At 43.5% G+C, this 10894-nt stretch overlaps 1 protein-coding gene across 4 annotated transcripts in view; it reads left to right on the top strand.

Annotated features, from left to right (window-relative positions):
• The window catches only part of ZNF609 (zinc finger protein 609), a 102847-nt gene that overhangs the window by 82194 nt on the left and 9759 nt on the right, over positions 1 to 10894 (top strand). For all 4 annotated transcript variants that reach the window (XM_083586210.1, XM_083586208.1, XM_083586209.1 and 1 more), the window contains exons 3-4: positions 2768 to 2993; positions 10356 to 10443. In XM_083586210.1, coding sequence (XP_083442336.1) covers positions 2768 to 2993; positions 10356 to 10443 — 314 coding nt within the window. The remainder of the gene's footprint in view (positions 1 to 2767; positions 2994 to 10355; positions 10444 to 10894) is intronic.

Below are 10894 nucleotides of genomic sequence, written 5' to 3' on the forward strand. Positions count from 1 at the left end.
CATGCCTGTTTCTTTTCTGTCTCCATGTCAGTCTTTATCAGAAGGCAGTTCCTAAGCTTGAAACTAAGCAAACTGGCCTGATTTCACAAATGCAGTCATTGGGGCCCTGCTCAGCAAAATGTGACATACCCCACCATGCACAGAAGACTGCACTTCTTTTGCCAGGAGACATTTTAAAATGCAAGAGATATAAGCCAGGCTCAAAGCCTCATCCTCCCAAGCATGACTTACAGCAGGGATGACTAACCTGTGGCCATACAGATGTTTTTGAGCTACAGTTCCTATCAGTCCTAGCCAGCATGGCCAATAGCCAGGGAAGTGGAGAACTTTAGTTCAGCAACATCTGAAGGGCCAAAGAATAAGCAGCTCTGGTTTAGAAGATTGATAACATGAGCTGAATGTTCAACCATGTTCTCCCTCCTCTATTTGCTGGTTTTACTTTACCCATAGTTTGACATCAATCAGGCAAACTATAGTTGGTACAAACTTCCAAACTATGGGTTGAAGTAGATTTGAAAACCATGGTTTGGAAATTAATACTAACCATAGTTACCTGATGGTTTGAAGGGTTGTCTTGGCTATGTGGGAAGTGTACTGAGAAAGTGGTACGTCCATATATACAGGTTAGATTTATAGCCTTGTTCTAACATGCTAGAAATGTGTAGGAATGTTTTTTTTTTCCTGCAAGAGAGCATTTGGTCTTGAAGTGAGGGCTGAGGGAACTGGTACAATCAAGATACAGACTTACTGCCTCTGAGAGAACTAGGCCATAAGCTTTGCTACCTGCCTGGGCAGATACATCCAGCTCAGTCACTGCAGATTAAACTGGCATCCAGTATTAAATGTTGATGAGATTGGATTTGCTTTGTTCAGCTGTCCAGAGCAAGGATATACACAGAAGGAGAAGGAGCCAAATGCAGGCAAGCAGGCAAAAGGCACTCTGGGTGTTTCGTTCTGCTATGTTAACATGACTGGAAGTGAAAATCCATCCCCAGAGCTCAGCATTGCCCACGTTCTTGGGCACCGAACCTTGCCAAAGGGGAGGCAGCTGTTTCCCTCAGTTATTGCTTGTGTGATGGGGAACATTTAATGAGAATGTGTTCACTGAAGGATAAACATATGAGGGCTTTTGCCTCCTCATCCTCTTTCAGGGGCACTAGCTAACATAGAATTTGCCCTTTCCCACCATTTTCTTACTAAGTTTTGGACACAATTATTCCTGAGAGTTGAAGGGAGCTCAATATATTTGCAATGATACTGTACAACTCTCCCCTCCCAAGGATTGTTTTTGGAACATTGTAGAGATGTAATTCTGATGTGCAGCACTGGGCACACAAGAATCCACTTGCTCTCTTTCGTTGCATTTAATTACTTTATAAAAAGACATAGCTAGTTGGGGAGGGGGAGGGGGAGAGGGATGGCATCAGCTAAGGAGGATTATCTGACAACTGTTCAAAAACCAGAATTAGTTTGAATGTGTGTGTGTGTGTGGCTGTTGGCAGTAATGTTCCATAAATAACTCCTGATTTTATGTACATGAATGCCCATGGGAAAGAGAGTGTGCAGGGTATCTTCTGGCAAAGGGGCTTGGAGATTTTTGCTTTTGGTTCATCTGAGACCAAGAGCAGCAGGCTATAATTGCCAGCAAGCAGGCAGATTTCCCAAAATGACAGCTTGAAGCCTTTATCCCCCTGATTGGAATGTGTCTGCTCTTACCAGAAGATACCCAGGGCCATCACTTGAATGTTGAGTGGCATTTGGAACAATTTTTGAATTAAATGATTATTTGAGGCAGCAAAAGCCAAATTGGAAACCTTGTACTCAAAAACTGATTCTGTCTGAGCAGCCAGCATCTTCATGCTGCAGATTCTCTTTCAGGGGTGGCTGAGGGATTTCCTTTATAAGGTGGTTACTTTAATTGGGAGAGGGAGATAGTTCTGCTTTGAAAAGAGATGGGCAGGTTGGATAAGGCCCTGAAATTGCCTTTTCTTCATATGTGACATATGACCTGCGTATTAGTGGTGATTTTCCTGCTCTTTGTGGTAGCAACGTGATCGCTTGGTGGCAGGCTTCAGGGGATAACTTGCATCTGCCATATCGGAATCTGTTTCTATAGAATACACACTGGCCAATGACCAGGCTGACTTGTGCCTAGTTCTCACCAAGGCGGTAAACGTATGTCTGGCTTGTACCACATCAGACTACAGATGCAGGACTTGTGTGATTTAATGCTCCTTCCTACAAAAATAACTCCAGAGTTGGGGAGGGGTAATCCTTAAATATCAAGGAGAAAGAGGTCTAGTCCATCCCTCTGCCCATTGTGCCAGTTTTAAGTGTGTGTGTGTGCACGCACGCGTGCACACACACGAATACATGCATTCTGGCCATATGAGGTCCCATCTATAACCCAGAAAGAAGCTTACTTACCTGGGTGAGAGCTAGGCCTTGGTCTCCTTTTCCCTTTTAAATAAGAGCTGCATGTTTAAGGAGGCATATGAGGAGGAAGGCGCTGGATGAGTCAAAACTTAATTTGTAAAATGCTATAATTTCCATTCACAAGTTGGGGGTGCAAAAAGCACCTAGATTCTGTCCTCCAGTGCTGAACATATTGAGTAAGAACTTGTGACATCTGCTCCTAAAGCTAAGATCCAAGTGGCAAATACAGGGCCTAAATGCCAGACCATCTCAATTTGAGGGTGTTGCAGACATAAGGAAGACCAAGCTGCCCTTATCCATCTGTATTCATTTGTATTTTCTCTTTTTCCAGATGGAGTCTCCAGTGTCCACCCCTGCAGTGCTACCATTGCATCTTCTTGTTCCTGTTGTCAACAGTGATATCTCATCACCATGTGAGCAGATAATGGTACGCACTCGCTCTGTAGGGGTGAACACATGTGATGTGGCTCTTGCTACGGAGCCAGAGTGCTTGGGCCCCTGTGAACCTGGCACCAGTGTCAATCTGGAGGGCATCGTATGGCAGGAGACAGAAGACGGTAGGTGTCCTTCAGTATGTTTGTTTTAAGAGTAGTGCTGGTCAACTGATGGTTCAAATGCTGTATCCCAGCCTCGTTCAATTTGTGTGGATTGCACAAAATAAATGTTGCCCCAGAGGACTCTGCCATAATGTAAATTGCTCTTAATTTGTTCCTTTGGAAGTGGTGTAGTCCAGGGTAAAAGCTGCTCCAAGAAGGCTCCTCTCGCTAGGCAAAATGAGAACACACTGTAGAGGCTTCTGGGGTGTACCACCTATTCTTGCATCCTATCTTCTTCAGCAGTCACACTTCTTCACAAACAGTGAAGCAGCACTTAGGTATTGAGATAAAAGACTACACCACGTCTAAAAACTTGGTCATGCCTGTTGCCTTGATTTTGCTGTTCTGGGTTCCTGTATTTAGGCACATGAACGATTTTCCCCTTCACCTTTAGAGTGCCTGTTTTACTCTGATTATAAGCTAAAGGGGGCGGGGGGGGGGGGAAATCACTTGATCTAAGGGCAAAGCATCTTACCTGCTACATATTTGCACCTTGTTTGAATTCTATATTCTGCCCACTTCCTGACCTTGTATTTTCTAAAGCCTCCTCCCAGGGCCATTGTTCAGATTAGTCTTTTAAGTTGGAGGTAGAATGAATGTTTGCCAGGTGTGCCTGCTTCTAAAAACAGTGAGTGCATTTTCTACCCCGGCAAGCCAGTCCATGTTCTGCCACCATCACTAGCCCATTGCCTCTACTCCTTAAGAGATGTGATACACAGACAGCCAGTAGAAACTGGGAGGTAGGCAATTACCTTGAGTGAAAGTGTTGCAAGGACAGCATCTTGCTGAGAAGTAAAATATATTTCCTTGGCCTCTTACATATCCATCTTAATATGATGCCAGGCAGAGTGGAATTGACAGGTTCTAAGCAGTTATTATTTGAGACGAAAGCCCTGACAGGTGCTCTTTCTCAGATTGCTAGGTCTGCACACTGGTGTCTCCAGTGCTTTTTGTGGAAAGGCTGAAAGAGATGATCAGTGAGCACTGGATCACCTATTATTTGCTTTTTGTAGTAACCTTCTCTTGATTGATGCTACCCACCCCCTTTCTTCTACACTCTTATATTTACCAGGCACATATCAAAACTTTGATGTGCAGAGGATTTGCCACAGGGACTCATCCCTCTGGAATATCAGAATACTGTGGGACATGCCCATTATTCCTCTGGATGCTGTGGTAGTGGCACCCATAATTATGTAGTTTACATATCTCATGATATGGCAATGTCCAGTCCTCCTATATGTGTTTCAGAGAATGCTGCTTTAGGAGGCAGGCAGAGTATGGCAGTTGTCTTATGCTGCTGGCTGCCTTCCCTCTTGCTCTTGGCTTTTAATGGTTTTTGCAGCCTGTCCTTTCATGTTAGTCTTTTTTCTTTTCTTCTTTAAAGATCAGCTATGATTTCAGGACTTGCCTAGGAGGTATGCTGTGATTCCTGTAGCTCAGCTATTTTTAACCTGTACTCATTCAGTGCAATGTGTGCAAAGATCTTGCCTGTGAGGCTACTCTTGGCTGCTGCTTGGTCCCTGCTGTCAGAAGTGATGATTTTCTCTCACATCAGAGGCTGTGCATCCTTCAAAGCAGTTTGGAACTATTGCATCATTGGCTGACTTGAGTATGTGGAGTCTGGTTAATGTATGTGGCAAGAGGTTCCTGCCACCCTCCCCACTTAATGGATTTCAGGTTAATGTTTACAATTTTGCTAGCTTAGGTCATTTCTCTTACATTGTGTTAGATGCTGAGCCAAAATATACATATGACAAATAGCAGAATTTTATTTCCAGTTATTATCAAAAGGAATTGAAAGATACCAATAATAATAAAAAAGAATCAACACCAGGCTTATCCTTCTTTGGTTTCTTAACATGTAAGCACACCTTTCTCATGAGTCCTAGTTCTCTTTTCTGTGTACAATGCTGTTGGTGCTCTAGTGTCCCCAGCTGATGTTGCCACATAATGGAAGCTGGTAGAAGTTGAAATGAACAACAAAGCAAGGAGTAGCCATCTTAGTACTTCATGAGAACAGATAAAAACTCTCCACAGGATTTCAGCAGGTTTGATCAGTGTGGGCGGGTAGCCCATAAACTAAACAAGGTTAGTTTATGAGAACACGTTTTTTTAATGACCTCCCATGGGTATTTTCAGGTTTGTACTCTCACTTGGTTGTCTGCGGCAGGTAAAAAATCCCTTTCAGGTTGTCTGGCAAGGAAGGGTAAAATAAACTGGTACATTCTGTCCTTTCAGACCTCTGTGTCACAAATGACTGATGTCTGTATTTTTGTGGCAAGGTGAATTGCTACATTTTTTGTGGAATTGTTTGCATGGCTGGGCTACTATCTGCTTCTGAGGCCGTCAACTTATGCAACAGTTGTAGCACTTCTCTATGTTCCATAGGCAGCTATCTGCTTAGCATGGCAGCAGCCTTCTAACTTCTGCTTGTTCCTTCTGCCTGCCTTTCACAAGGATATGTTGTGTTAAATACTTCTATGGACATTTTAAGACATTTAAGACAGCTGTCTTAGCAGTTTTCCTAATTCTGTTAGGTGTGATTCTGATCTGCCGGGATCTTTAATGGATCTAATTATACTGGAATGCAGCACACCACTTGCTGCCTTATGAGTTGCCAGGCTCCCATTTTCCTTTTGCTGTGATTAATGCCACTGGGGGTTGGGGAGGAGGGAGAAGCCTTGTAACTAAAGAGAGCCTCCGGTCTCTCCAGACCTGCTCCATGTGGGGGAGGTCCAATTTCAACCAACCCCTAAAACTGATGATTCAGGCACCATCACTGCTCACCTGGGAAATATCTCAGCCAATAGCAATAGTGCTTAGAGCTAAAAAGCTATTGTCTGACATGGAGATCTTCATAGCAACAAGGATCACTGCATGGCAACAGCAGCTGCTGCACAAAGGAAACGTCAGAAGCGTATTTTCCTGAATCTCGTGCCTTTCGTTTTATCTTGGGGTTGTGATGTTCCCTTTTTTTGTTTTGAGAGGGGTTCTTTTTTGTGAAAAAAGGTGGCAGTTCACACAGTCTCTGGGTAGAAGAAGGCAATGCCATTATGGTGATTTAGTGCATACAAAACCACTTGAATTTTGCATTACTGAAAACTCAAACTTAGCAAACTGAGTTGTATCCAAATTAGAGGATATATACAATTTTGAAACCTTGCATCGCCCTAGCTGCCACAGTTTTAACATCTTTTTTTTTTTAAATGAAATACAGTCCTCTCCCTGCACCCCCACCCCAGCTGTCTGCCCTAGGGGCTAATGATTATAAGTCATGGGAAACAGAAAATGATAGGTTTTGTGAAAGCAGACAATTTGGAAAGGAAGAAAAATGTTTCTTAAGCTGTTGCTTCTCTTCATAGCAATGGAGACTTGGGGCTGGTTAAAAAAATATGTGGAGATGTGCACTTCAGTATTGGAGTCGGTTAATGTACATTTATGTATTTATAACTATTATTTATAGCTATAACTAGATATTTTACAATCCAAAATAATCCTGCAGGTTTACAGTCTAATAGATATCGAGACATAAGGAAAAGGGACAAGGATGAGGCAAGAGACTTGAAAGAAACAAAGGAAATGTGGTGGATGCAAATAAATGAATGGAAAATAAGTAACCTTAAAAATGTTGGCAAAATGGCACCTGGGAGGTGAATGCGTGTCATTTATCCCCAGTGATGTCATGAGCATTCAGGGTCTGTGATGCTTGTGTAGTCACATTCCACGCAGTAGTCATTTTCTCCATATGTGTGCCAGGGAAAAATGCATTATGCTTGCAACAGAAATGTTTCCTTGGGGAAACCTTTCTGGATACCCCTACAACATCTGAGTTACAGCTGCATATCTATTACATACAAAAACAATAGTCTCAAAAGACTCTTGGTCTGAAAACAATCTATGCATCTTAATAGTTGCCATCCCTCTGCATCTGAACTTGCCACCAGTAAAAGGGCTGCAGTTTGGAGTCTCTGACCAAGGAGTCTTGCCTCAGCAGCTGGATTTGTGATTTTTAGATGAGCTGCTGCTGCATCTCTTTGGCCCTATAAAAGTGGGGATTATTATCCTGATTTGCTTTTAGAAAGCACTAGGGATGAGCTTAGGAATAGCATAAAAAAGCAGGGTTACTGCCAGAACATGGTAGGTTTGTAATGCTTTGATAAGGTCTCTCCTTCTCCAGTCTTACAGCAATTCCAAATGCCTTAATCATAGTTGGCTCCGGATTGCTAGTGCTGGCTGAACATAGCCCTTCCACTTCTCTCTTTCCCCCTCCCTCCCCAACTAGGGTGGTTCTTCAGAGGCAAAGGCTGCATCGCAAATCATCTTGCATTTCACAAAATAATTCTGAATGTATTTGCTGGGAGGGATTTTTTTTGTGTGATTGATTGAGGTAGGTTAAATCTAGGACACGGTGTGTTGGGCAGGAGTTACAATTAGTCTTGTGCTTTGTTTGGTTGCCAGAGCAGCAGGCAAAGGGAGGGGGCAGCTCAACCACCGCTGAGGTCTCTGCTTTACAGAGCTCTTCATCTTTCTCCTGTGATCATGGCAGCAGGCAGACTGCCAGAACGTCCTTCCTAATCTGACCTGCCAGCTCCGAGATGGAAGCAGCTGCTGGCGTCTTGCCACGCAATTAACTTGTAAGGCTCTGCAGGAAAGCAGTGTGTGAAGCCTGAGCATAAAGCTTTACAAAGCAGCCTTGCATTGAAGGGCCGGAGCCTGCTGGATGATGGTGACACCTGCAGGAAGATAGATTCTGGAACTTCAGGAAGGATGTTGGGTGGAATGGGAAGTGGTGTGGGCGACAGAGAAGCCAAGATGTTGGGAGCTTTCTGAGGAGCCAGGGAGCCTTCTCCAACAATTAAAAAAGTAAAAAAATAAAAATCAAGGCTTTGTCTGCACTTCCTAACATTCTGAGTTTCACAGTCCCACAGTCAAAAGAGCTCTCACCAAGACAGCCAGCCTGCCAATGAACACATTGCAGACCCCCAGTCCCATTGGTTTCCGGACCCTTGATCATGTAGGTCGCCCTCCTCTGCACCCATTTCAGCTTATCAATATTCTTCTTGAATTGTGGTTCCCAGAACTAGACACAATATTCCAGGTGTGGTCTGACCAAGGCAGAATAGAACGGTACTATTAGTTCCTGTGACCTGGACACTATACTTCTGTTGATGCAGCCTACAATAGTATTAGCTATTTTTGGTGCTGTGTCACACTGTTGACACATTAAACTTGCTAAGACCCCTAGATCCTTTTCACATACACTGCTGGCAAGCTATATGTCCCCCATCTTATATTGGTGCAGCTGGTTCTTCCTGCCTAAGTGTAGAACCTTACATTTGTCCTTATTGAAACAATAATGTTCAGTTGGGCCCAGTTCTCCAATATTTTAAGGCCATATTGAATCCTGAATCTGTCTTCTGTGGCATTAACTACCCCTCCCAGTTTGGTGTGATCTGAAAATTTGATGAGCATCCCCTCAATTCCTTTCTCCAAGTCATTTACAAAGTTGTTGAACAACAACGAGCCCAGGACAGAACCCTCTGGCACCCCAGTTTTTGTTTTCCAGGATGACAAGGAACCGTTAGTGAGCACTCTTTGGGTTCTGGCAGTGCAAATGGCAGATGTTGGTAGGGACCTGGAAGAACAGACTCAGATGCTTCTGTGGTGAAACCCAGAAACTGTAGGTCATTAACAAGTGCTTGCTTCTGTTTGAGAGAGAATTTTTGACCCCAATTTGAAAATGAAGATTACAAAGGTCGCTATATTTTTCACAGCTGGTTATTTCAAATATTTGCTCCTTCTGAGACTTCATTATTGACCTATAAACTAAGTCTGCAGACAAAGAGTATCCTGAGTGAGCGCTACAAATTTTGAAACTGGACAGCTGAGCACAGCTGGCCTAGGAGTGCTTATGAGTCTATTCTATACAATCAATAATCCTTTATTGAGATCCCCACTCCTGTTTTAATATTTTCTTGACACGGGATTAGAGAGACTAGTTCCTCAGTAGGGCATGTGTTGTCTAGTACAGAGCCTTTACCCCCCAGGTTCTGCTCCTAAAGAGAGAGGCTCAAAATGAATTCAGGGTGGTGCAAGTTTCAGCCCTCAGAAGTTGTTTGCCCTTGGATGGGGTTTGAGCAATATTGGAGAATCTCCAACATATGGACCTGACATCTTAAAGCATTAGCTGTGGGACAGTTACAGTCACAGCTGACAGGAATACTCCTGATTGTTCATTTACAGTGGGGATTGCATTTGACACTGTTCAGATTTGACACCAAGGATAAGCTCCATGGTTTTCCATGGAGAAAGCCATCTAACATCATGAAGTCAGGTGTGTAGTCTCACCTAGCTGTTGGATGTGGCCCTCAGAGGGTTGGCCATATACCGTACTTTTTGCTCTATAAGACTCACTTTTCCCCTCCTAAAAAGTAAGGGGAAATGTTTGTGCGTCTTATGGAGTGAATGCAGGCTGCGCAGCTATCCCAGAAGCCAGAACAGCAAGAGGAATCGCTGCTTTCGCTGCACAGTGATCCCTCTTGCTGTTCTGGCTTCTGAGATTCAGAATTTTTTTTTCTTGTTTCCATCCTCCAAAAACTAGGTGCGTCTTATGGTCTGGTGCGTCTTATAGAGCGAAAAATATGGTATTTATCAAGTCTGCAAAATAAAAGTGGTGCCCCACCTGTGGACTTGATTCTTCTGTAAATGCATGATCCATCATATGTTTTGGGGAATACAAAGATGAGGTTAGTGGATGTGTTTATAAGCTCTTCAGCTGTTCAGTAATAGAGCTACTTTGGGCACCAGCTTTTGGCCAGTTTGACTGGCAGAGAAAAAAACGTGTTGGAGTGGTAAAGGTACCTCTTGTATTGGACCTATACATGTGCCCAGAGGCAGGGGTTGGCCGTAGCTGTGAATTCCACCCCACAAGAGCACCTGTGTTTCCTAATAATACTGCTTTCTGCAGAATTGAAGATACGACCAGTGCATTAAATAAACATAGTGCTGTTTATGTGTGCTGTTTATAGTAGCAATATTATCAGAATCCTGACCTTGAGGACTATTCTGAACCGTCTACAGCCACGCAACAGTAAGGTGGGGGTTCTTCAGTTGTATTGATGGCCAAATAACTAAATGAATACAAAGCCCCAAGCAAGTGCTACCTGAGTTCTGCTGCAGGCTTTGGTAACTGTCTCCACCCACACTTGTTCTGACCTGTTCAGCAGGATGTTTCTGCATTGTGGCTAAGTTGTAGGCTGAGGATGCGGCAAGATTTGCAAGAGAACTGAGTGTTCACAATCCTCCCTTTTGCTCCTGCAGGTATGCTGGTGGTGAATGTCACCTGGAGGAATAAGACTTATGTGGGGACGCTACTGGATTGCACGCAGCATGATTGGGCACCACCCAGGTAAAGCATAAGGCAAAAAGGCTCTTCCTGTAGTGTGCTTGGTGACTTTTTCCTCTCACTCATTATGGGATTCTGCTAGAGGATGGATACTTTGATTTTGAGCAATGCTGAGAAACTGTCATACTGTAAGGAGAAGGGAATGTATAGGCACATGTAGCAGGCTGGAATAAGAACTAAAGCAGTTGCCCTGTTCTGTCCTAGGCAGGAAGAATTATTCTGATTTAAATTTGAAGTTCTCTGTAACCAGTGTTGCTGTCCTATCTGATTACCATGCAGTTTGCCACTGATGCAATTTCTCCCTAGAGAAACTGAGTTCAGTTACTGTACCTCATCTCCTTTGAGGGAGTTTAACTGTTGCACTCCTCTTTGTATCAGTATGGTTCCTAGGGACAATCATCTATTAATTTGGCTTGAGTTCACATCTTGTTTTAGAAGTTGTGGAACAGTCCTT

Source organism: Podarcis filfolensis (genome assembly GCF_964270895.1).
Source record: "Podarcis filfolensis genome assembly, chromosome: 14".
Classification (NCBI taxonomy): Eukaryota; Metazoa; Chordata; class Lepidosauria; order Squamata; family Lacertidae; genus Podarcis; species Podarcis filfolensis.